Source organism: Asterias amurensis, chromosome 13, assembly GCF_032118995.1.
Source record: "Asterias amurensis chromosome 13, ASM3211899v1".
Lineage (NCBI taxonomy): Eukaryota > Metazoa > Echinodermata > Asteroidea > Forcipulatida > Asteriidae > Asterias > Asterias amurensis.
Genome location: NC_092660.1, coordinates 17,866,099 through 17,893,256, shown reverse-complemented (window position 1 = coordinate 17,893,256; position 27,158 = coordinate 17,866,099). Strand labels below are relative to the sequence as shown.

General features: G+C 38.3%; 2 protein-coding genes across 3 annotated transcripts in view; both read left to right on the top strand.

Moving 5' to 3' along the window:
• LOC139946300 (solute carrier family 35 member D2-like protein) lies at positions 1-18,466 on the top strand. Its single transcript, XM_071943923.1, has 12 exons — positions 1-134; positions 1,210-1,243; positions 2,247-2,333; positions 3,811-3,878; positions 4,352-4,423; positions 5,093-5,161; positions 6,233-6,335; positions 6,574-6,734; positions 7,264-7,342; positions 8,349-8,431; positions 8,922-9,025; positions 13,520-18,466. Exons 1-12 carry the CDS (start codon positions 1-3, stop codon positions 13,636-13,638), a joined length of 1,113 nt encoding a protein of 370 aa, XP_071800024.1. The 3' UTR covers positions 13,639-18,466.
• Positions 18,467-20,483: 2,017 nt separating this feature from the next.
• The window catches only part of LOC139945899 (protein Hook homolog 3-like), a 32,937-nt gene continuing 26,262 nt past the window's right edge, over positions 20,484-27,158 (top strand). For both annotated transcript variants that reach the window (XM_071943400.1, XM_071943401.1), the window contains exons 1-3: positions 20,484-20,621; positions 21,723-21,808; positions 24,881-25,004. In XM_071943400.1, the coding sequence (XP_071799501.1) occupies positions 20,583-20,621; positions 21,723-21,808; positions 24,881-25,004 (249 nt within the window). In that variant the 5' untranslated portion in view covers positions 20,484-20,582. The remainder of the gene's footprint in view (positions 20,622-21,722; positions 21,809-24,880; positions 25,005-27,158) is intronic.

Here is a 27,158-nt window from a genome sequence, read left to right as displayed (position 1 = left end):
ATGGCGGCGGACAGTGGGACTGCGGATGGTGGTGAGCCGACAACCCGGCTTTCTCGAATTGCTGCTGCAGTTTTCTACGGTGTCACTTCATTCTCCATCGTCATGATAAATAAAAACATTCTGACGAATTACAAGTAAGTGATATAAGGTTTCATGCTCGAATTAACTTTGGTTCACCGCCGACGTGGACGCCAATCTGCATTTTTATTGATTGGATTGCGACAACACCCCCACCTATTCGGGTCCTACTACTTGACTTGCCGTCAACTCGCCGTCAACTCACTTGCGCCGTCAACTCGCCGTCAACTCCTCCGATATACATTTAAAATCCACAAAAGAAGCATAGAGGGAAAAGTTTCCGTATGGCGCCACCACTTTTTCATTTGATATGAAATAATATAGGAACTTATTTACCTGATTGATATATCCCTTTTTCTAAAAATGAGTGAAAAAGTGGTGGCGCCATGCGGAAAGTTATCCGCATAGAGCTGTAAAATATCAGTTCAAAGAGATTTCGCGAAAGTTTTAGGTCAGATTTCGGAATAAAAATTGAGTTTTTTCCTCGTGAAAAATTATCTTGAAACAGCAAAACCATTTTTTAACCATTGCACGAATAAAAGCAGTCAATATTTGTTTTATAACACCCCAAACATTTCTAAATACTGTACTATTATTATTAAGTTACAGACCTGAATGCTACAATCTACGGACGACGCGAATACAGATTGCAAACACTTTTACTTACTGTGTTGCATGTAGTGTCGTGCAATCCGAAATGGTTACAGACTATTAATTTATCATCCTCGTACACGCAACGGACCTCTGGATACTGCACGCCATGTGCTAGTCTGTCGGACTAGTGCACGGCGCCGTGTGCTAGTCTTCGGACTAGCGCATGGCAAACCGACGCACTATCACACAGCCGTCGTCTAGCAAAACTAAGACATGTCATGTGACGCGCTCTAAACCAATGAGCAGGCAGAATACTTGCAAGGGGTGTTATAATAGGCCCTATAAAGCTATTTTTTTAGATGTATGAAAAATTAGTTGTTGAAGCAGGGTTCCTTTTCAATTTCTGCAGGTCAGGACTCAGGAGGCTTTTTAACTATTGTTATTTTTTCCCCTATTTTTTTCTTCTTATATCCCTGATGAGTTTACATTAAAATGTGGATTCACCATTTTCCTCCGCTCTTTTTCGTTCAATCTCAGATTTCCCTCCTTCCAGTTTCTTGGACTTGGACAGGTATGTATTATTTTTTTGCACATTATTGACATTTAATGTATAGGTACAAGATAACTCTTCTTGTAAACAAGGGTTTTACATGGTAAATAGGGGTGCAACCCCACTAAATAAACTTCTATAGTATACAATGCAAAATGCCCAATATTATGGCTGTTCAACTTAATTGGGGCAAACTTGCATGAAAGAAAACATTTAAAAATGCACCTACTCATTTGGACGAGTGCCTAGTTCCTAATTGACAATTCCTGTAAACTGCAAATTTCTGTTTCCCTCTTGAACAGGAAGTTGATCATTTGTGATTGACAGATTCATTTACCATGAGGTGGATAAATAGGAAATTTAACATTTGATTTAAAGATATTGAACGCTATTGGTAATTGTCAAAGACCAGTCTTCTCACTTGCTGTACCTCAACATATGCATAAAATAACAAACCTGTGAACATTTGAGCTGAATCGGTCATCAAAGCTGCGAGATAATAATGAAACAAAAGAAACCATTGTCTCACGAAATTGTGTGCTTTCAGATGCTTGATTTTGAGACCTCAAGTTCCAAATCTGAGGTTCCAAATTTTGAAATCAAATTTGTGGATAAGTACTTTTTTCTCGAAAGGTTCTCTACATCAGATGGAGCCGTTTCTCACAATGTTTTATGCTACCAACCTCTCCCCATTACCCATTACCAAGTAAGGTTTTATGCTAATAACTATTTTGAGTATTACCAATAGTGTCCACTGCCTTAAAAGGGGGGCTCCAATATCAAATTAAATTTTCTAATCGAAAATGGATTTGAAGTTCGTGTGATTTCTAATCGAAAATGGATTTGAAGTTCGTGTGATTTCCCTGCAAGTAGACACTGTTTTCAGCTGTAACTTTCAATAACTTTTACTGTATCTTTCTGGATTGTTTTATTTACACAAACCAATATACGACAGTAGTGTCAACAATAAACAAGCAGACGAGATAGACAAGTTATTAAATGTAATTTGTTATTTTTTTAATAGATGGTTGCTACACTCATTGTCTTGTCTGTTGCCAAGCAACTCGGACTCATCACTTACCCTGGCTGGAGCAGAAATATCTTTGGGAAGGTACAATCAATATTTCTTATATCAGGCCTGTGGGCCTAAACTTCGTTTTTGAAAGGGCAAGGGCACCAAGGCATTTCCTACTTGGTAAAGGGCACCTTATTAGGAAATTGTTTATTTCTACTATAGCATTTCAAGGGCACCAAGGCAGTGACCAGAGGGCGTGGAGGTTCGCCTCCGTGGAGTATCAGGCCTATTATATAGAGCTCCTTTTAAAAGCTGAAACAGATTTGAGTAGGGCTCAAATGTAGCGTAAAGTTCCTTAAGACCGCAGGGTTTGTAGCCCAAAAGGTTTACTGGACCAGAATTTATTTTACAAGACAAGAATATTCATAACAAAGAGCTTTCCACAGAGTTTTAACTTGTTAATTGTGACCCAGTCTGTGAAAATGAGTCAGATGTAGGCAATTACAGAAATTGAGTTATATGCAGGGCTGGAAAGAACACATCAGCAGCAGTAATTTGGTATGTGTCTAAGCTTTGGGGTGTATCGCGTTGCTGAGTTACTCCAGTTTGAAATTAGCCACTACACCATTATTTGTGAAAAACGAATTACAAGTAAAATGATATTTTAAACTACCATTGTGTGCAAAAGGATACAAATTAGACATAAGTATGATCACAAAATTATGTATTCATAGCTTTATTGCCTAAATATAAGTGTTCTAAAGGTTAACCATGCAACTAAAGATCTTAAAAAGAAGGGGAAAAAAGGTTTTTTTGTGTGTGTTTTTAAAACATTTTCCACATTAAACTGTCCATAACTTAATATTTTACTGGGCGACATGTGACTCATTTTCACAGAGTGGGTCACAATTATTTTCATTTGGCCAAGCACTAAAGGAAGATTGATCTCATTTGTGTTATGGGTTAGTATGTTTAGATACTCAACGGATTGTATTTCCAAACTCAAAGTTCAACATAAGAACATCATTTCTTTGTGTCTTTGGATTTTGTTAATAGTGAGTGAGGATTCTAAGTAAATCACCCTAAGGAGGTAGGGTGTGATGTTGTAACTCGGGAAGTGTAACTGAAAACCCCCCCAGTAATAAACAGTTCACAAGGCTGTAAGTGATTGATTCTTTTCATTATAAGGGAGGGTATTTCTTTGGTAACTACTCCAAAAATTAATGGCCATCGGGGCCCAATTTCATAGCGCTGCTTAGCAGCCGATTTTGTGCTTACTGTGTGATTTCTGTTTCATAGCACTGCTAACAGTAAGCACATGAATTGGCACGCTAACCTTCTGGTGTTTACCACGCGAAAATAATTGACGTCACAATGCAAATCCACAATAAAAACTCAATATGGCCGCTCAATTTTTCTGCTAACCTGTGAAATACGCTAAGGCTTAAGCAAATTGTTCTGCTACAGTAAGCACACAAATCTGCTTACTGTTTAGCAGCGCTATGAAATTGGGCCCGGAACTTACTTCATAAGAAGCACTTGTGATTCTTTGAACATTTTGTTCTCTTTTCAGGTATGGCCCCTACCCTTGATCTACCTTGGCAACTTGTGTTTTGGGCTTGGTAGTACAAAGAGATTAAAGTAAGTCATTTTGTAAAGTAGGAACTTTTCAATGGCTTTGTATTGCGCTGTATTTTTGACCGCGTGAGGGCGCTCTCAAATGTATTTGTATCACTTCCGGGGGTATATTCATTCTTACCCAAAGTCTTGAACACATTACCGGTACCACCTCAGACATCATATCCAGCACGAACAATAAGCCTTTATAGGAGTTTTTATAATCCACCTCTAAAGCAACTAAAAAATATGGTGCAGCAAAAGTGAGAGAACGCCTATTAAAACTGTGCAGGACAATTTATGTATCCCCCTGCTTTTGAAAGCGCCCTCTTGTGGTCAAAAAGAAGGTGCATTGCAGGAATTTTTTTTTTTTTTCCAAGTTATTTTTTTCCCTTAAAATAAGTAATATTGTAAAGTAGGGATTTTCTTCGTGGTTTTGTAATTGCAGGCATGTTACTTTTTTTAAAGATTTTTGTTTGTATATTTTTCTCTTGCAGTTTACCGATGTTTACAGTTCTTAGAAGATTTTCAATACTCTTTACAATGATTGCTGAATACGTAGTATTAAGGTGAGTGTGTAGAATTTTCATCGGGAATTTGTTTTTTGTTACCTAATACTGATGTGTCATTTTGGGAGGCAGTTTCCTTGTACATTACTATACATTGGACAGTTAAGGCAACAAACCTGTAGGCCCAATTTCATACAGCTGCTTTTAAAAGAACAGAAATTGACTGAGCACCCGACAAATTTGCTCACAGATATTAAAGGGTTACCAGCCAAAACACCATGTCCTATGCACAGTTTTTAACAGGCTCCCTGCCTATTTTTGCCTAGCGAACAATTTGTAACCATTATTTTCCAATATGAAATTGGTCCCTGGTTATGTAGAGACATGGGAAGGAGGTCGATCCTAAGGACTAGGATTCACCAGAACACAGCAAAATCAGAACCATATTTTGACGTCGTAAAATGTAAATAATCTCCTGGATTATTAAGGGTGAAAGGTCAACGCAACACGAGGCTGGACACAAGCTTTCAAAGATTCCATCAGTCCTAAAAATGACAATATTTCTGGAATTAAATAAGGATTAGATACTAAACAATACCCGCAGATAGCTCTCTATGTCCCTATCACTCCCAGATAAATATTATTTGGAGCTTGGCCAGAGCCCATGCTCCGTAAAATAAAGAAAGAAATACCTAGAGAAAATTAATGTGCTTTCTTGTTTTTATTCAGACGGAAAGCATCTTTACAGATACAAATTGTTGTCATCACGATGATAGTGGGTGCCTTCATTGCAGCTAGGTGAGGTGAATTTATTCAATCACTTCATTACCTTTTTTATCATTTTTTTGAACACACCATAAAGCCTGTGTGTGTCAGGTTTTCTCCTTGTTCTAGGACATAGATTGGTTTTTGTCCATGTAATACTGAATAATTTGCGAAATTATGAAGACAAATTAAAAAAAAGTCATGTGAAAGTTTCCTTGATGATAAGGAGTGTCTACATGCAAGTACCTTCATTTGGCTCCCGGTGGTGCTTACTCCTTAGAAGTTTATTCACCGGAGTGTTGGGTCGAATCCCGGTCGTGACACTTGTTTCCTTGAGCAAGATACTTTACTATAAGTGCTTCTCTTCACCCAGGAATATAAATGGGTACCTGCGAGGTAGAGGTTGATATTGTGAATGAAAAGCCTTCAGAGCGCCATGGCAGCTCGGGGCTGTATACTCCCTATTGGGAGCTGAGAAATATTAAAGAGATTTTGGCCCAATGACCAGGGGACTAATGTAAAGTGCATTGATACGGTTTATTGTGAAATGCGCTATTGAAGAACCTATTATTGTTAGTAAGCAAGTAAGCAAGCATTTGTTGGTTGCAAGAGTTCTCTTGTCCAGATGAACAGGAGCAGTATAATGGCGAAGTTGAGCTTCTCTATTATGCGGGCAATCACGTGAGCCTGAACAGTAAAAGACTGTGGTGTTTCTTGGTGACGTCGCCACTTTGGGCTTATTGCATGCTCACGTGTGACGTTTACACGCACGTCTGAACCTGAAGTGAAAAATGTTAACTTCACGTATGCTAAAAATGTGAGAATTTAACAACAACATTTTCTGGTGGGAATGTGCGGCTAAACCTCCCTATTACTGGAGGGCCCTTACAAAGTCTAGTTTGCCTATCAATGTTATTATCTCAGTCATGCTAAATATTGGGCTCCGGAAATGGCCGCCGCAATGTAATGACCTCAGGTTGACAATTTCAGTTGCAATTTGACCCCTTGGTAATTTTTCACTTTCAGAAAGCACTGAATACACTAAACTTGTGTAATGCAAAAATAAATCATGTTGACCTTGATAGATGTTTGTTTTCTTGCTAGTGATGATTTGGCGTTCGACAGCTTGGGGTACTTCTACATTGTAATGAATGATATCTTCACTGCAGCCAACGGAGTATATACCAAACAAAAATTAAATTCAAAGGTAAGTTATAAGAGCAACAAGGCATACAGGTCAAGTCACACTGCAGTGATACAAAAAATGATAACAATCACGACGCAGAGAGAATGTATTCATTGTTTTGCGTCGTCGTTGTTTTTGTCAACTGCACTCACACCCCCCCTTCCTTACCATAGGTGACCTTACCACTGTACTCATACTGAGAAACAGATTAGATAGTTTCTTATGTCATTTTTTGTTTTTATTTTCCCATCTTCATTAGGATTTAGGTAAATATGGTCTTCTGTACTACAATGCTGCCTTTATGATCATCCCAGTTAGTCTCATGTGTTTCTACTCCGGTGATGTAGAGAGAGTTCGAGAGTACCCACTCTTGACCGACCCGTCCTTTATTTTTCAATTCTTCTTGTCTTCAATCTTTGGGTAAGTTATCGGTGTTCATGGTTTTTTCGTTGAGGTGGCTTGCTGGGTTCATAGTCTGGGCAGCTCTTATATGGGGGTTTTCTAATGGGCGATGGAAGATTTTGTTGCTTTGTCCTTGTTGTATATTAGGGCAATCACCTATGCTCTCTACTCCCCATTTCATTGCGGCAGCGCCCTCTATATATGCAAAATACATCGCAAAATTAGTGTCACAGGATGTTGTGCTCTCCCTGCTGGAGATTCAGAGACAAGCACAAGACAGGAGAGAATGGAAAAAGCTTGTGTCCGCCTGCCGTGCAGCCGACTGATGATGATGATGATGATGATGATTTGTGTATTAAATAATTTTTTATAAAATATATGGAATTTTGAAATCCATTTTTTGTTTTTGTGGCTTATATTTTTATGAGCCTTATTACCAATGTATTATTGCACAAGGGATGTTGGGTTGAGAATCCCACCTGAGGTGTGTGTACAATTTCCTACTTGTCCAATTGTTCATTAGTTACTCTTTTTATTTACTTTCCAGGTTTATATTAATATATTCAGTGGTGCTTTGCACTGCCTACAATTCGGCGCTCACAACTACAATTGTTGGCTGTTTAAAGGTAATCATAACATGAAAAGGTCATAGGTTATAAGAACATTTTGGAGGCATATATACGTAATTTATTTTAAAGCCATTATACACTTTCGGTAAACAGTTTTGTCCAAGTCCCACACTTCGTGTATCACAACTTATATATAAAATAACAAACCTGTGGAAATTTAGACTCAATCGGACATCGGAGTCGGGAGAAAATAACGGGAAAACCCACTCCTGTTTTCGCGCGTTTCGCTGTGTCATGACATGTGTTTATAACAAATCCGTAATTCTCGCTAACGATAATTTATATTGTTTTACCGTTTTCTCAAAAAGTAAAGCATTTCATGGACTAATATTTCAAGAGAAGTCTTTCACCATTACCTTCTGTAAACCCTGTAAATTATTTGTAAATCTGTGAACTTTTTTTTTTTTTTTCTGTACCGAAAGGGTCCAATGGCTTTAATTCAATTTGAATTGACACTGGACGATCGAAGGCAACTGCTGACTTGCAGCTCGACTACTTCAAATGTTACCGAAAGCTCTTGGTTAACAAAAATATTATACTGTTCGTTTTAGAATGACATAGTCAGTTGAAAAAGGATATGAATTAGTTTTGCAAGAATGATTTATTATTATAGTTTTAAAATGGAAGTTTCTGTTGGTTTTATGTAGTTAAGGTGTACATGGTGTATGGCAGTAAGGTGTTATTTTTGACAGGCAATTTGGAACATACAGTCATGCATTTCGCGTCAGAATGGCGCATACGCACATTTCACCAACCTAGCAGTTTTGAGAAAGAGGTAATTTCTCACCAACATATTTAAAGACTTCAGGCCTGAAGCCTTTATTGCACATCTAAAAGCAGACACATTTGTGCAACAAAGAGTGCTGTTTTTTCTTTCATTATTCCTTTGCAACTTCGACGACCAATTGAGAGCAAATTTTCACAGATTTGTTATTTTATGCATATGTTGAGATACACCTATTGAGAGTCATTTAAGTTGATGTGTTTATCTTTTAAATGGCAGAATATGATTATTACGTATGTCGGGATGTACTTCGGAGGGGACTACATCTTCAGTTTGGTGAATTTCTTCGGTCTGAACATTAGGTGAGTGCACCTGTGTGGACAATCATGACATACTGATCAAAACGTTGAGTTTGTTTACCTCTGGTTCATTTCAGAAAGGCCACTACTCAAAAAGAGATATTGAGATGGTGTTACGGCAAACCTTACTTAGTTATTCTTCCACCATGCAAATCCTACTTATCGTGGCTTTCTCCTGAAGACAAGCAGAGTGTACTGTTCAAATAAGTCGAGATCACACAGACTCTTTTAAGAGCCAACACTCCCTCAAAAAGTGTACTGTTCAAAATGTGGAGACCAAACTGGCTCTTTTCAAAGCCTACACTCCCTAAAAAAACTATGCTGCTCAAAATGTCTAGACCAAACCGGTTCTTTCTAGAACCACCATTACTCAAAAATATATATTCCTGTTCTGGATTCACTTGACAAGTCCCCTCAACACACCTTTTTTATCCTGTATCCCTGATGCAAACCTAGCATTTATTGAAGTTTCTTCACTTTTTTGTGTTGACAGTATCTGTGGTAGCATAGTGTATGTTTATTACACATTCAATGAAAAGCAACCAACGCCAATTGCAAGAAAAGCATCACCGGCCGACAACAACGCTAGCAAAAAGGGTATTTACACTTCTGTATAACAGTCATAACTCTACTGTCATATTATTCCTATTCATTTCTTGACATCATAGAATAGTAGTTGAATATCAGTGAGTCACTCATGAAACAGTAGTTAAATCTTTCTTGTTCTTCCTTATCATGTTTCGTCCCAACTTGAGAATCATCCCAACTATAGTTTGATCGTACACCAGTCCCAACTTGAGTGTTACAGTTGGGCGGCCTAACTATAGTTGTGATTATCTGAAAGTGACAGTGATAGAGGTCCTTCTGTTAAACCCACACTTGTCAGTGGCCAGTAGATATCTAACCTTAAAACAGTAGCTGAATATATTTGACTCACTCTTAAAACAGTAGTTGAATCTTTAGTGTACTTCAAGAGTGTGCTCCATTCCAACTTAACAACTGTCTGAACTGGCCCAACTCTAGTTGGGATTGCTTGATAGCGATAGTGAGAGAGATGTGCTGCTATTATAAGTCACTTTATATCCTTGAGTTTATCTACTCGGCTTAACATGATACATGGTAATGAGAGACTTTTGAACGATCCTTTTTCTTAGTTGTCGCCAGTCATGGGCGTGCTCAAACCTACGCACACAATACTGAGCATGTGCACGCACGCGCAGAGCCGCACTAAAAGGAGCGTCGTGTCTGCCTTCCGATTGTGTCTCAAAAGTCTCCCATTATCATGGCAAAATTTGAAAAACAATCATCTGTTACTCCGTCACGTTTACGTAAATGAATTTACCCTCGCCCCCTGCCTCCTGGGAGCAGTCTTATTGTTGGGAAGAGAAAGTTGTTGGCACCCTGCATACTATTAGAAGCTCTCTGGACCCAGCTTTAGTTGGGCCATACCTCTGTCCATCCCAAGAATTAAACTCAACATGGGACCAGTCCCAATTACTCAAGTTGGGACTGGTCCAAACTGTAGTTTGGGCGAGTCTTAAGTTGTTACTTATGTTCATTGTTGCCTGAGCTTTCAAAACAAGGCTGATGCATCAAACTTTTAATAGGTTGGGCAACTTACTCCAGTTAGGTAGTAATGGGTTTAAAATGGGTTCATGTTGGGTTCAAAGTGGTTTTTAAAGCACCAAAATCTACTAACTTCAGAAAGGTGCAGAAAGGTTTAAAATGGGTTCAAATTGGGTTCAACTGGGTTTGTTATAAACTTCAAAAACAGACCTTTGATCATTTACTTTCATTCTCGTTATTCATACCACAATAGGCATTTAATAGGCACTTTTAACCCATTGTATGACAGTGTCTGAACCTTTGAGCCCTGCTCAGTGGACCCCAAGCATTCATCCCAGAAACTATTTCAACTCTTTCGGAGCATGCGGCACCGGCAGCCAATTAGGCACTTCTCATTCACATCAACCTGTCTACCCTCCCATTTACCCAAACACTCCTAGGAACTATCACAACTCCTTGGGAGTATGCAGTAGCGGAAGCCTAAATGGTGTTTATCATTCACGTCGATCTGTCTACCCTCTCAGGTGCCTAGTAACTCCTAGGTGATGAGAAGTAATTATTGTAAAATGTCTTGCCCAGAGCCACGACCAGGATTCGAACCCACACCCTGTAGATTGATAGAATTTGAATCTGATGCACTAGACTACTTAGCCACTCGAGGGTGTCCAAAAGTAAGTTTGGATAAACTAGAGGTACAAAAGTAAATTACAGATAAACTGGCGGATACTAAAATAAATACTGGGTAAACTAGGGTACAAAATGCAATAATGGATAAACTTGGGTGCCCTCAACCTTGTCCCCAGTGTGTGTCGAGTGGTTACAAGGTTGACCGCTCTCTCAGCCTGGTATTGGATCATTTGCATATCCAACATTTTTGGATACGTATGCAAATTAAAATAGTCTGGCTGCTTTTCGTAATTCACATCTTTGCTGGCTGGCTGGCTGTTTTGACAAAAGGTAAACACTGTAAAGTCATTGTCCAATCAGGGTCCAAGTAAGCAGTTTCCCAGGGAAACTCCTTACTTGTATACATGGTTGAAATATTGTATACATGGTTGAAATATTGTATACATGGTTGAAATATTGTATACATGGTTGAAAATAAAGTAAACCATGGGGACGAGGTTGGGATGCCCCTAAATAAATAATGGACACACTAGGGGTGCAAAAGTAAATAATGGACAAACTAGGGGGTACAAAAGTAAATAATGGACAAACTAGAGGGTACAAAAGTAAATAATGGACAAACTAGGGGGTACAAAAGTAAATAATGGACAAACTAGGGGGTACAAAAGTAAATAATGGACAAACTAGGGGGTACAAAAGTAAATAATGGACAAACTAGGGGGTACAAAAGTAAATAATGGACAAACTAGGGGGTACAAAAGTAAACAATGGACAAACTAGGGGGTACAAAAGTAAATAATGGACAAACTAGGGGGTACAAAAGTAAATAATGGACAAACTAGGGGGTACAAAAGTAAATAATGGATAAGTATCAAATAGACAAACTACATATGGTGTCTAAAAGAAACCCAGACTAGTTGGTACTTATTTTTATTCAACTGTACATTAATGTGTATCATAGTTTTTGATAAATTATTATTATTTTTATATTGATATAAATAGCTTTCTACATGATATTTGTATTTTTGTATTTGTTTGAGAGGGAGATTTGTTTTCTTTAAGTTGATGGGTCTTCCCCTTTTTATTGCTTACACCCATTTTTCATCAGTCCTCACCACATTTCATGCCCTTTATCTATAATGGCCTATCTACATGTATAACAACTTTGACTGCAAAAAAAACTAAAATATTTGCTTCCACCAAATTGTGAAAGTTTTGTTTCTGTAAGTTTGATTACTAATCGAAAAAGAAGTTGCTGCAAGCCACTTCAGCTTGTCTTACTAGTGTTCATAGGTTTTGGAAGTACGTGGGTCGGTCGACCACGTCAGAGCCAATTAACAGCTCTCCCTGGGTAGCTACACCCACAATTTACATACATGACGGACGTTGCAAAAGTTTCCTTTAATCTGATTCATCACAGCAGCGTGAATATCCATCGGCCGAAGGGTTCAAAAACAGTCAACGTGAGTTGAGTCGGTCCTGCACTGTTTTTAACAGAGGGAACTCTTTGTGTTACTTGGTATGCCACGAGCACACAGTCTATTCATTTGCCTTTGAATAGCGCGGGTAAACTTGCCAAGTTTTTACGTCATCGCAGCAGAGACCGAAACATGAATATTCACCCTGCTGTAATGAATCAGAATAAAGAAAACTTGTACAACGTTCGTCGTGTATGTAATTTGTAGGTCTAGCTACCCAGGGAGAGCTGTTCATTGGCTCTGACGTGTTCGACCGGCCGACGTACCTCCAAAACCTATGAATACTACTGTGAGCCACTTTCCTGCAAGTCGCTTCAGCTTGTTGGTGCATGCCTTTCAGCTTGCCTTAAAGGAACACGTTGCCGTTGATTGGTCGAGTTGGTCTTTGAAAAGCATTTGTGACCATTTGTTATGAAATGCATATGGGTAGAAAGATGCTGTAAAAGTAGAATACAAAGATCCACAGGAACATGCCTCGAAATTGCACGTTTTTCCTTTTACCTTGTCGACTAACCTGGTTGGCCATTTATGGAAAAGTCAAATTTTTGACTCCCATAGATGGCCGGTGTAGTTTGCAAAGTAAAAGGAAAACCACACAATTTCGAGGCAAACTTGTGTGGATCATTGTATTCTACTTTTAAAACATCTTTCCAACCATATGCATTTGTTACAAACGCTTTTTATAGACCAACTCATCCGATCCAAGGCAACGTGTTTAATGCAAGCCTCTTCGGCTTGCCTTACTGCAAGCCACTTCGGCTTGCCTTACTGCAAGCCTCTTCGGCTTGCCTTACTGCAAGCCTCTTCGGCTTGCCTTACTGCAAGCCTCTTCGGCTTGCCTTACTGCAAGCCACTTCGGCTTGCCTTACTGCAAGCCTCTTTGGCTTGCCTTACTGCAAGCCTCTTCGGCTTGCCTTACTGCAAGCCACTTCGGCTTGCCTTACTGCAAGCCTTTTCGGCTTGCCTTACTGCAAGCCACTTCGGCTTGCCTTACTGCAAGCCTCTTTGGCTTGCCTTACTGCAAGCCTCTTCGGCTTGCCTTACTGCAAGCCTCTTCGGCTTGCCTTACTGCAAGCCACTTCGGCTTGCCTTACTGCATGCCACCTCAGTTTGCCCTATGCAAGTCACTGAGTGTTTAGAATGATAAATTTACCAGCCACTATCAGATAATTCATGTTTCATACCAATAATCCAAATGCCTAACACTAACATAAATAATACCTCATTTTGAAGTCTTGTACATACCTTCTACTGCCTGCTAGCAATAGTTTTCTTCCTTGTTTTTGTAGGTAGCTACATGTAACATTGCACCAGACTAACTGGGTAGCTAGTGGCACTAACCTCACACACCTACCCAAGATTTTATTTTCCTGCTTATCACGGATCTTTTAATGCTGATTGTGGGTGGCCATGTTTTCAGATGATCACGATGTCAAAGTCGACACTGGGGTTCCAACGGAAGACTCTGCACCCACTACCACTCCCAATAACCCATCGTTGAATAACAATGCAAACGCCGTAGAGGAAAGTGCTGTTTAAACATTGCAGAATTGGTTTTTACTCACAAAACAGTCGCTGAAAGTGTAAGCACCTTATGTAATCCACCATCTACTGAACATAAACTGACAAATCTGAGAAGTTGAAGATCGGTTGGCCATCTGGGTCACGAGAAAAATAATGAAAAACCGATTACACGTTTTGCATGACATCGATTCAAAAACAAAATGAATAAAACGCTCACTGAGCGGTAAACTCTAAATCCTACTATCATCATCATTAGACCATGTAATTTTATGTAAATCTGTGATCTTAGACAAGTTTTTTCTTTTCAAATCTGTATTTTTCCCTTAATGGGAAAAAGAATAAAGTTCTTGTTTTTAATGTTCATTCCAATCGTCACAGATTCAAAATGCTTCCTAGTAGAAAAATGAACCTTCAAAGGTTGGTACATTTTTACACTGACTTTACACGCGACTATTTTCCGTTTATAATGGTCAGCCATTTTGGGTTCAATTGCATGTAACACTATGGTGTGTATCTAATCACTGCATGGGTTGTCTTAATATGCACTGATCCAACCTCGATTCCGGGGGTGATCGATCTATCTGCACCGTTTGTTCCTAGCATGCCTTGCTCTGTTATAACCCCTGAAATTGGTTCATTAAAATGTGCTCGAATCTGGCACATTATAAGTAGGCCTGTGGCAGATCCACTCTACCTACCCGCACAAGTATGGTAATGCGCAAAAGAGGCACCAAGTCAAAGAGCAACTGGTCTCCTCTCATTCATCTTTGATCTTGTGATATGTCAGACTGTATGCAGTTGAGGGTGACTGTTTAAAGCCATTATACACTTTCGGTAAACAGTATTTTCCAAGTCCCACACGTCGTGTATCACAACTTATATATAAAATAACAAACCTGTGAAAATTTAGGCTCAATCGGTCATCGGAGTCGGGAGAAAATAACGGGAAAACCCACTCTTGTTTCTGCACGTTTCGCCGTGTCATGACATGTGTTTAAAATAAATCCGTAATTCTCGCCATCGAGAATTGATATTGTTTTAATGTTTTCTCAAAAAGTAAAGCATTTCATGGAATAATATTTCAAGAGAAGTCTTTCACCATTACCTTCTGTAAACCCTGTAAGTTATTTGTAAATCTGTGAACTTTTTTTCTTTCTTCTTTTCTGTACCGAAAGTGTATAATGGCTTTAAACCCAAGATTCATTTGAATGGAATCGTGTTAAAAAATACTTGCATTTTCACATGCGCATGCTATGTGACCTACAAAGTGCCATACAAGCGCTTGAAAGCTTTTAACAAGCGTGCATGCAAAGTATTCACTTTTGGTTAGCCAATTGGCATTGCTTTTTAGCACATCCCTGCCAGGGGTTATTGACGAGAGGTTTCGCATTACAGGAACACTCCATTAAAGAAAGGGGCTTAAAAGTCATCCTTTTCATCTGGCAACTTACACCTGTTATCTACATGTAATTGCTTTCCCAAACAGTGGACTTAATTAGATCATAGAGCAATATCATACACAAACCAGTGTGACTGCTGAATGCCCCGGGCAAATTAACTGCTTATCCATTAAGTTTAATGACCCAAGTAGTTCACTGTAAACTCACTCACTAGGAAGGATGTATACTTTCCGAGTTTTTGTGGCCAAACTCGGACCAGTAATGGATTTGGCGCGCTGCCCATGGTAGCGAAGCTGGCACTGATAAGGGGGGGTAATAACATAGAGCTGCTTAAGCAGATAACATTGCCTAACAATTGTCTCCTAAGCAGAAATGAGCAGGATACCAGTCACAAATTGTACATGCAACATGGTGGTTTGGCTGGTAACCCTATTCTGGTAAGCATAATTTTGGTGTGCTTTGCTAATTTTTATGCTTAAGCAGCTCTATGAAAATGAACCCAGGAACATTATTTGGAACCTTGATACAAAATGGTGCTTTAATGGGTTATGACGTCAGGGCCCAATTTCATGAAGCCTATAAGGGAAATATTCATGATAGGTAATAACGCTTTCAATACCGCTTGCATTGTTTATAACCAGCCAAAAATTTCAGTAACGCTTACATTGCTTTGACTGGTGCCCTGCTCACTTTTAAGGTATACACTCCTAAAACTAATGCCAATTGGTTAGAAGTACTGGAGCGTTGGTTAGTATGAACAATTTAGAGAATCATTTCACTTTGAAGTAATGTGGTTATGGAAAAAGATATCGGTTTTATCCCCCCAAGTTTGAATCTGAGAAACATTACCGTCAGATTCTGTATTCCAATTACAGATTATTCTTCTTGCAAGGACATAAACCCTCCAAGTTTTCGGTGATATCTGAAATACGCTTCCACCTTTTGAAATAAAAGTTCCACCGATTAGTTTTGCTGAGTATACCTATGTGTAGGATTTATTAAAACAAACAAAAAATTCCCCAAACAAAATTCCTTTTAGAAGAGAAATTTGCTAAGTACGTGTAGTATTTGCTGCTAAACAGCTTAATGAGTATTATATGGATCAAAGTGAATTGGATCAAAAAAGAGGCTTTTTAAGAAGAAGTGGAGAGACTGTGGTGAAGTCTATTTTACAAGTGCCTAAGTAGAATTTGTGTAAGTGGAATTCGTTTTTGAGAGTCTAGGCTCATTTATTTTTGCAGGGGGTGGGTGGGAGGAGGGGTCTTTGAGTAAAATCTCTGACCCCCCCCCCCCCACACCCTTTTTCTTGGGGGAGGGGGGATTATTTGACAAATGAAATAAGGTTAACAACTGTTTTTGTGTGTATATTTTGTTTAATTTAAGTTTGTAAGTTTGATGCATCATTAATAATAACATTCTGTACACCTTTAATAATGTTACATGGCATTAATGTACACATGTAGGAGGCAATGCAAGTCCTATGACTATTTAAAAAATTTCAGGGGGAAAAAAAATCACTCGTTTTGACAAGATGAATAGGACTTGTCCTTTGAGTTTTTTTTTAAGTAACCCACCGGGCTAGTAAAGTTTGACTTTAAAGATACTATGTCAGATTTTTGGCCCCAAACATTAAAAAATAGATTTTTTGAGTGAATGGTATTTCAAAGAGTTGTACCCGCTATAACGAAAAAAAGTTTAACTTTTACTTTTAATGGTCAGGAACCATGACAACAATTTAAAACGTTTCTTATTAAACACATAAGAATTGGTCATGTGATGTTTTCAGCACTTTATTTCACTGCTACTAACCATTGGAATGGCTCAAATGAAAGCTTGTAACTTACTCGACCCCCATCAAAATACCTATTGAATTTTAAATCAAAACTTTTTGGTCAAATCGGCCAAAAATCTGACATAGCATCTTTAAGTTGCTCTCAAGAAGTTCGAGTTGTCTATATTCCAAACATGTTTTTCATCTTATGTATCTTTCTGACATTAATGGAGTGATCACAACCAGTTTGATTTTCAAATGAAATTACTTTCACTGATTCAAAATATGTTTATTTGTAAACCTGGGTGTGACCCCTGGCTACAGGTTGTGAAGTGCAAAAATTTGTAAATCGCTCAAATGTTGATAAAGCAAGTATCACAACCAATCAAATAAACCCTGGTTTGAAGAAGAAACGGATTACAGCCTTACTAAAACCAAATCTGCAGACACACAGAGGAGTGAAATCTTAACATTGTACAGTTCTCAGGTACTGGCCTAAAATTCTTAAATACAGTAGACACTATTGGTAATTGTCAAAGACTAGTCTTCACAGTTGGTGTATCTCAACATGCAAAAAATAACAAACCTGTGAAAATTTGAGCTCGATTGGTTGTTGGAATATGGAGATAACTATGAAAGAAAAAACACCCTTGTCACACGAAGTTGTGTGCTTTCAGATGCTTGATTTCAAGACCTCAATCTAAACTTGAGGTCTCGAAATCAAATTCGTGGAAAATTACTTCTTTCTCGACAACTATGTCACTTCAGAGGGAGCTGTTTCTCACAATGTTTTATACTATCAACCTCTCCCCATTACTCGTTACCAAGTAATGTTTTATGATGATAATTGTTTTGAGTAATTACCAATAATGTCCACTGCCTTTAAAGAGAAATGGAAATGTCATAATTATTAAATTTTGTGATGTACATTTTCCAATAGATAGAGTCATTGTGAGTGGGGAAAAACTTACAAGTCTCTAACCTCACTTTAAGAGAGAGTAAATTGTAAATTATCCTATACCTTTCTTGTGCAAAATGTGTCAACATCCAATGACATAAATCTGGGGGGGGGGAGGGGTCATACATTTGTTTAAAGGGGATCTTTGGTTTATTCCTGACTTTTTCATAGCAAGGTTCGAAACACTAAATGACATTTGATTTTAACACCTAGTGGGACTTTAGATTCTAAGGAGGAATATTGAAATATTTCACAGTTAGTCAAAATATCAAATTTAAGACAGTTTTGATTTAAAATCATTGAAAGGACCCATTTCTCTCAGAATGATGTCATGGAATGTTTTTTTCAGTGACAAGTTTTGCACTAGAAGTGTATCAAATACAATGGCAATTCACACCATTTTAACTTGAGGTTAGAGACTTGGAGTTTTGTCTTCACTCAAATGATCGTGACTTTATTTATTGAAAATTGCAGAAAGACTCTGCTAGGATCAACGTCAGGCCATTAAATATTCTTTGAAAATTTATTACCAGGTTCATCACAAAATTTAGTTAAACTTTTCCTTTTCTCTCAAATAAACTTTGTAGAAATTATGAGTCTTTTTCTACCGTAATTATTTTATACAAGGGAAATATTTATTGTTCTATTAACTTAACAAAATAGATCTATAGTGTTTGTTTTTTGGAATTAATTTTGTAGTTTTTATATTGGAAAAAGTGCTTAACGTTAATTATTATATAATTTCTGAATGTGTTTTTGCTATAAAAAATAAAATGAAGTTCTTTTTATTTAGATACGTTTTATTGTTTTCAATTTGATTTTCTTGTCTTTATCAAATTTCTTGACTCAACGGCATTAATTGTGCCCAGGACTGAATTACATGAAGGTAGTTGATAGGAATATACAATGGAGGTAGCCTCAACGAATGTACTCGGCAAAGTCAAAAGATGTTAACGGTAATTGTCAAAGACTAGCCGTTACAGTTCGTGTATCTCTATCTATGCATAAAATAACAAACCGGTGAAAATTTGAGCTCAAATCGGTCATCAGAGTTGGGAGAAAAAGATGAAGAAAAAACACCATTGTTGGACGAATTTGTGTGCTTTCAGATGGGAATAAAAGACTTCTAGCTAGAAGTCTTTTAATATTTTAATGAGAAGTTAACTCTTTTTCAAAAATCTATGCTACTTCAGAGGGAGCCGTTTCTCACAATAATTTATACTATCAACAGCTCTTCAATTATCGTTACCAAGTCAGTTTTTAAGGTTTTGTTTTTAGTAATTACCAAACGTGTACCTTCCCTTTAACCCAAACATCGATCTGTGTAATTACAAGTCCCTTGAAATAAAAATTCACAGGCATATATGAGTTTTACTCTGGAATGTGCATCAGTGCTTGACACACATTGGTGTCTTGATAAAACCATAGAGTATTAAAGGTACATTACATAATTGGTTTTGCTTCCAAGTAAGTTGCTGGCAGTGTAAACACATTATATTATTCACCATAATATACACAAACTGACAAACTTGTAGAAGTTCGAGATCGATCGGCCATCTGGGTCACGAGAGAGTACTGAAAAACCGATTACAATTTTGCATTGCATGGATAACAAAACAAAAATGAATAAAACGCTCACTGGGCGATAAACTCCAAAAACGCAAAATTAGATTATTTATTTTCTCATCAAATATGAAATTTCAGACAGAAATACTTCAAGGGATGCTTTCTACTATCATCATCATCATTAGACCGTGTAAGTTTTATGTAAATCTGTGATCTTCACATTTTTTGTTTCTTACCAATTCTGCGTGCTCCTTATCCCCGGCTCCCCTGATACTCGATCCCAAATGGCCAGTGTGACTAGAGCATCAACAATAATTTTCAATAATAATATTTTCCTGCAAGTATATCGGAAGGCATCAGTCAATAATGGGCTTAGAATTTTATAAAACCACAAGGGTTAGGCCTTATTGCATTTTAAGTAAAACTCTGACAAATCACAAGGGGGTAAGCCTTGCATGATAAGTAAAAAAGAAATGCCAAGATAAAATCACTGTTTAGTAAAAACAAAAACAAAACAAAAAACAAACAAAATGTGCTTGGGAAAAATAATATTTCACATCTTCTAAAACCAGTTTCCCGGTAGTGCAATCTTTATTTTATTTCCGAGTGCATATTTATATTGTCAATGCAGCTAGAGTAGTTTCAGGAACTGTTACGAAACCAAGTTTGGTTCGCGAGGCTTATGGAACAACGCACAACATAAAATCAGGCATAAAGTTCAATAAAGGCCACAAGACCGCATATTCTTTCAGCCACTTTTGGTGTTACATTTTTATTTGTTTTGGCGAGTGCATTTGTTAATATATTTTCAGTGCATTTATTTTTAGTTATGCATATCTATATTTTCAATGCACACGCAGTGAAATATTTGGTTGTGAAAGTTTTTGATGGATTTTGAATTAAACATCATGGACAGTCATGGTTTACATTATCAAATTGTCCAGGGCTTAATCAATTACCAAAATAATTAAGTTCATAGTAAGTTTGGTCATCTCAGACTTTGTGAAAGGTGTAAGGGAAAAATACAACCTTGCAGTTTTGTGTGCATAATTAGCATGTTCGCTGGTGTCCCGTACTTGAGACGCCCCCTACGTGTGGTTAAGAAATCAGAACCTCGTTCAATGTGGCCTGACACCAGCGACATTTAACCGGTTGTGTACGTTTTTATAGGAAGTGTTTATTTGGCAGGTAAAATTTCTTAGTCATTTAGAAGAGGAGTTTTTACCCGTAGTTTTCTTCACTTGTAACCCGTGATTTTATCAACATGTCTCATGATGAACTTTGTGAAAGTCTATTAACCTGGGTAAGTGTACTTGGTTGGATATTGTTGTCGTTTTTTTTCATGGAGAAAGGAGTTTGTTGACGTTCCTTTTACTTAGTTTTTCTTTGCCGCGTATGTATAGCGTACACGGTATGGGGATTCCACGTTATGTGATTGTGGTAGGTACTAGAGGAATCTCCACGTAGAGTTGCCCACTCTTTGGACAATCGAAATGGGGGAGGTTTCTTCTTCCTAGGTAGTAGTAATAGTAGATTATGAGGTTCTTTAACATGAATAAACTGAGTGCCAGGGATTGTGTTTAAATGAAAATGTGTTTACATCACTGTGTTGTTGTTTTTGAGAAAGCTTTCCTTATAATATCCTAATTTAGACCCAGTAACTGGGACGCTGTACTCCTTTTTTCGAATTTTGACATTATCGGTCGTACGACTGATAATGTCAAAATTCGAAAAAAGTTGTACAGCCGATAATGTCGTACGACCGATAATGTCAAAATTCGAAAAAAGAAGTACAGCACCCCAGTTATTGGGTCTAATTCTAATTCTGCCACCAATTTGTCACTAATTTTTCCAAAAGAAAGAGTAAATCGTTTGACATGTTTGACTTTGACTTTTGAGCAAATTCATGAAATATTGAAAAAGTGGTGGCAGGGTACGAAAATATTTACAATCTGGTCACTGACACATTTACTCACAGAAACTATTCTTACAAAAATGGTTGAAATTGCACGGTATGACATATTCTATTGATTTGTTAACTTTAAATGAATATGAGGTTGTCTTGCTTTTCATGCTCAGAGACTCAGACATGTCAGATTCGGAACCCCCAGGTCATGCTGGTCTGCAACCCGACCCGGGTCCTAGCTCTATGTGATGAGTAACTCCGTTCGTAGTGAGACTTACGATAATCCTTATCAATTGTGTTTATAAAAATGAAAATCTGTAGGAGGTAAAACAAAAACACCCTCAAAAACTTGTTGAGTATGTTGTCTTTTATTTGGAGTAAAAATGTTATTGTTAGATTGGGACTAACTAAGTTTTAGACTTTTAGGCTTGTTTGTTGGCCCTAAAATCATCATTATGGCAGATTTAGTACATCCATCGTGTCTATTGTTTTTTGCAGGTGCAAACTTTTAACTTAGAAGCCAATCCAGAGACAGTAGATGAGCTGACAGATGGAGTTGCTCTCAGTCAGATTCTGTGTCAAATGTAAGTTTGTTTATTCAGTAATAATGTTAGAGATGAGTAAGTTATCGTGGCATGTCATGACTAAACCTTGGCGACTCGTGCGACTAGTGTTGTAGTTATGACTATTGATTACTTAGTCGACTCATGACTACTACAAAAGTACAGTTGCAACTACTACAAAAATAGTTGCGACTACCTGCTTAGTGAACCAATTGTGCAGCTCAAGACTACTCAGGACAACATGACAAAATCTAATGAAACGCAATCAGACATCAGTGACAATCCTTTCAGCTTGAATTTTACTATTGCACCTGCGACAAACAATGCGTCTTGGGAATTGAAAATTAGCGACGACTTGTATCGAAGTCGCAACAATCTGAGGCACGACTAGTCGAGTAGTAAATTTCACTAGTCGCCCAGCCCTAGTCGTGGCAAAGCAGTCTAGTTCACCATACTCGAGACTCAAGCAGAGTGTGTGTGTTCAATTCCCTGCCCTTGAGCGAGGCATTTAAGCATAAGTTGGGAAGGTAACATTTGCTATCAGCCAGACTCCTACTCCTAGAACTTAGAGGTTTCGTTCGGCTTTCGTCTAGCCGAACGAAACCTCATAGTTCTAGGAGTACCAGGCTCCTACTTAGTAGATGATTCTCGAGCCTACTTCTTTGTACTGTGAAGGGGGCGACCCTGTTTCAGATCCAGGAGTAGGTGGCAATGTATCTCTGGTGACAGTTAGGTCAATAGCACACTCAGTTTTAGTGAATAGACCTCACCTTAAAGCGGCCTTGTGATAAATAGGCCTAGGCAAATTCTCATTAAAAACAATAACAAATTTGTGATACATGGTTGTGACTAAAGCCAGGGTCTTAGCTTGTTTGTTAAAAGTGGCTGTACACATTGTTAATTGAACAAGTTCTGTGCGCACAGACTGCTAATTGAGTAGCAAATCAAGATTTTCGAGAGTAACATTTTATGTTGCATTTTGCTTTAACGGAAATCATTGCAAAATGTCAGGAAAATGGTTCAATTATGTACGTGTGGTTTTTACAGCAAGTATTCCATTTTACTCACTCAACCACCATGCATACATGTAACCTTAACTCTTTGAGTTTTAATTATCAATACTTTTAGAGGTTTGCATGTAAAGCTTTTTGTACTTTTATGAGTACACTATGGATTCAATATACCTTAGGTCAGGATACTAACACTTGCAACCCCCCCCCCCCCCATGTTTGAGGAGTGGATAGAACAAAACTAAAAGATTAACAAAAGCATTTAGAACCCGGGAGCATTTAGCCTTCAGGGTATCCTTGGAAGGCTACTTATAAGTCTTAAGTCGGAACTCGGATTCTGGAATCCATCTCTTCTTTCCAACGAAATTTTACCATCAGAATGGGAAGTGTTTCACACCCATACAAAATCCCAGACAATTAGCTCAATGGTGGAGACGGCTTCACAATTGATGAAATGGAGTAATTGTGACTTATTTATAGCATAGAGGAAGGACAGTTTGGTGAAAGGCCATTGAGTGTACCCTTTTTTCATGGTTCAGTGGATACATGACCACGGCATAATCTGGGGTGGTTTTCACAAAGAGTTAGGACTTATGCCGAGTTAGGATGAGTTTCTAACTTAGGGCTAGCCTTTAAAAGTTTTTAATAACTCCCAGGACAGGACTAGTCTTAAGTGTTAAGGACTATCTTTGTAAAATCAACCCCAGGCTCTTTGGAATCAGTCCACATCTTTTCTGGTGGCATTGATGAGCAGGCCTGTATGCTTCGTTTTTGAAAGGGCAAGGGCACCAAAGCATTTTGTCCTTGAAAGGGAGAGTAAAGAGAGTAAAGGGCATCCTATGAGTAAATTGTTAATTTATATTGGAGCATTTTAAGGGCACCAAGGCATCGACCAGGGGCAACGAAGGCGATCGCCTTCGATATCTCCGTAAAGTATCAGGCCTGGATGAGTGTACACCAGTGTTGTTGGCTCGAGTTAGTGACTTAGACTTGAGTCACCAATTTCACTGAATTGCGACTTGACTTGAGGGAAAATGACTTGTGACTTGATGCAAATAATTTGACTTGTGACTTGACTTGACTTGAGCAATAAGTTACTTTTGACTTGAATTTAGAGCAAAGATGACTTGCAACTTGACTTAAGAAAAAAATTACTTGGTTATTACAAAACTGGTGTACATGAGACATACAAAGTACCAGTCAAATTTGAAACAAAGCATGAAATACATCACATGTTTACACAGGCCTTGAGATAACCCACGGCACCCACAGCAATTGCTGCGGTGCCCAGTGCTTTTGCTGTGGTGCTCTCTGCAAGGTTTCAGGACATATTTTGTTTTATCAGACATGAACATGCCCCTTACCAGAGTGAAATTGCTGTGACCCTTGATAGACTGTGTTTATGTAGACACATTCAAGCTTGATGTTCAATATCTCTGGCACATGTTTTCTGGTTTGGTTCTGTAGTATTTCAACACAAATTCAAAGTGAACCTTCAAACAACAATGACATTTTTGATAATGGAAGTGCCCCTGTGTCCTTGCTCTGTCTGTCAGTCCTGAATTCAATTCAGTGTCTGTGTCATAATGCCTTTGAGAAAGTGCACCGGGTACATTTCATGTACAGGTAGTGTATCACTTTTAATGTTGACATGGATACAATGCAATTGTTCTGGATTGAATGGCTGAAGTTGAGTAGGAGGCTATTAGGGAAGTGCCAGGGTCAGTCACAACACAGCCAAGGATCTATGACAGCTGAGTCGATGGTAGGCTTATAGATTGAAAAAGATAACATGCATAAAGTCCTACCGGATTGAAACAAAAACTAGGAATGCAAGAACGTTTGTGGATTCGCCCCTGGTTTTGATGAATTGTGGGAGGATCTTGGTGACAGTTCACTTGAATGATGCAAGTCGTGTAATCTGAGAGTCCTTGGCTTCACAACCAGAATAAATTAAATGAAAAACTTTGTTCTTGACTTTAGGGAAAAAAAAATCTTTTGACGTGGGATGTTAAAAACCAGCAATTTTTGTTTTGCAGTGGTTTTCATTGACAGTTTTTTTGTTCTCTTCTTCTTTTTTCAGAGCACCCAATTTCTTCAACGCAGGATGGTACGGGAGGATAAAAAAGGAAGTTGGGGATAACTGGCGAATACGAGTCAGTAACCTCAAAAAAGTTTTAGAAGGCGTTTTAGACTTCTACAACGATGTAAGAAATCTTGGTGTTCGGTCTTTCAAAGGGATACAAATTTCAGACCTGATTTTTTAACCAATGCATTTTGCCCACTGGTAATTGCCTTGGTCCTCCCATAGATGAAGATGGTCCTCCCTGATGTTTCAATAGAAATCTGGAATTTCATTTTTGAGGTGCCCTTTACCAAAAACGCCTTAGTTTTCTTTGCCCTTTCAAAAACGAAGCATCAGGCCTGAAAAATTTGTCAACTTGACAAGTTCAAAGCTACTGTTTGGCCTAGTTGTGTATGGACATGTATAGCTACATAAAAAGGCCAAATAAAAAAGCATCCCTGCCTGCTTTCTTTTTAGAGGCTGTCTCCTTTTTTTCCCCTTTTTGTTTTGAAACGAACTAAATAATAAACGTTTTAACGATCTCAGACAAAAAACAAAACAAATTATTTGAAAAATACCCCATCCGGTTGTCTTTAAAAATGTGTCGAGTGGCTTTTTAAATATATTAAAACAGGAGTTTAACTCCATCCTGTTTTCGATTTTGTCTTATGGGTAGCCACAAATTTAGACTGAACTTATTTTGTGCACACTGAAGGCCAATATTGAGTAGAAAATCATGATTTTTGAAAGACTGGCGTCTAATACAGTTTGTGTAGCATTTTGTTCTGCTATGCAAGGGAAATCGTTCGGGGCCTTATGGGAACTCCATTTCCACCCTCACCTCGTAGTAGTCCAAACGGACCCTTCCTGTAGCATTGGGGACATCTAACGACCTATTAAAAACATTTCCTGTGTGGTCGATACTCCCACATGTACATATAAATATACAGTCCCGTCAAAATAGTCCAACCTTCCAAAATAGCAGAGAAGCTTAATGGTCACAGGATATTGGATTAAGGATCGAAGGGCGCAGATCCAAAATAACCCCATCCTAACGTGTCTGGTTTGTACTTGGGCCGTCATCTGAACATGTTAGCTCTGTCTCAAGGCTTTTAACACAAGCACCCAGCTTTGATTTCACACCAGGTAGCATGAATAACAATACTGGCATGGTACTGCAGTACTTGGTGACAGTATACCGTGGGGTCGAAGAATGTTTTTTAACCTCGTACAAGGAAGCCGAAATACGAGGTTGAAAAACCATGATTCGACCCCACGGTGTACTGTATATATCAAGTACCGCATGCAGTACCGTGCAGTTTGTTGTCCACTGTATGATTCATGCTACCAAGTGAACTCAAAGCAGGGTGCTTGCATTACAAGGGTTCGTAATGTGTCAATGTTAGACACCTGTTGTGTTTACGTGTCTCGGACTGTCAAGCGCAGCATGTTGTTTACTCGTTTAATTTGAATGAACCTACATGTAGTCATTAATTTGGGTTACAGGGTTAATAACATGTACAGTTGTCTATATTGAAAGGAATTGTATACACTATGTAGCCATTTCCGAGTTACATGTAGATTTGAATCAAGTCTGGTACATTGACTTGCAAACTTGCTTAGTCGAGAGGTCACTGCTTACATTTGAATTTCTCAGACTATTGAGACTGTTGCTATGTCAAATGGTTACTTCCAGATGAGCAAACCCTGGTACCATTGTGCCGAACGACTTCACTCAGAATTTGGTGTGGGTGTTCGGTGTTCACCATCTCCTTTGTAGCTACCAATAACCTTACCCCAAATCATGTAACATAGCAACTGTCTTGATAGTCTGAGGAATTCAAATTGAAGTGGTAAATTGCGATCAAGCAGTCATTGTACCAGGCAGTTTTCAAGTAGAACTTACTGTACATTGTATGTCTGTAGCGAGCCTCTGTCTTTCTACAGAAATTTTCATTGAAAATGTTTCGGTCTGTATGCTTCGTTTTTGGAAAGAGCAAGGGCACCAAGGCATGTTCTCCTTGGTAAAGGTCACCCTATACAAGGAAATTGTAAATTTCTACTTGAGCATTTCAAGGGCCAAAGGCATTTACCAGGGGATATGCATGGAGGCAATCTTCTTTGTTGCCTCTGCGAAGTATCAAGTCTGAATGTGCCACCAGTGTGTCTGACCTTATTACTGTTATCAGGATGTTTGAGTGTGACACCAGACTTTCTGCTTATTCTCACCCTCATACACTCTTGCTTTGCTGAGATGCCAACAGCTTTATTTCACGTATTGCATCTCTTTTGAACA

What these genes read in the sequence shown, in the direction of transcription:
- LOC139946300 (XM_071943923.1), top strand. Translation starts at nt 1, where the DNA reads ATGGCGGCGGACAGTGGGACTGCGGATGGTGGTGAGCCGACAACCCGG. An exon ending in AACATTCTGACGAATTACAA is followed by an intron (nt 135 to 1,209) that starts GTAAGTGATATA and finishes GTTCAATCTCAG; the next exon opens with ATTTCCCTCCTTCCAGTTTC. An exon ending in GCTGAATACGTAGTATTAAG is followed by an intron (nt 4,424 to 5,092) that starts GTGAGTGTGTAG and finishes GTTTTTATTCAG; the next exon opens with ACGGAAAGCATCTTTACAGA.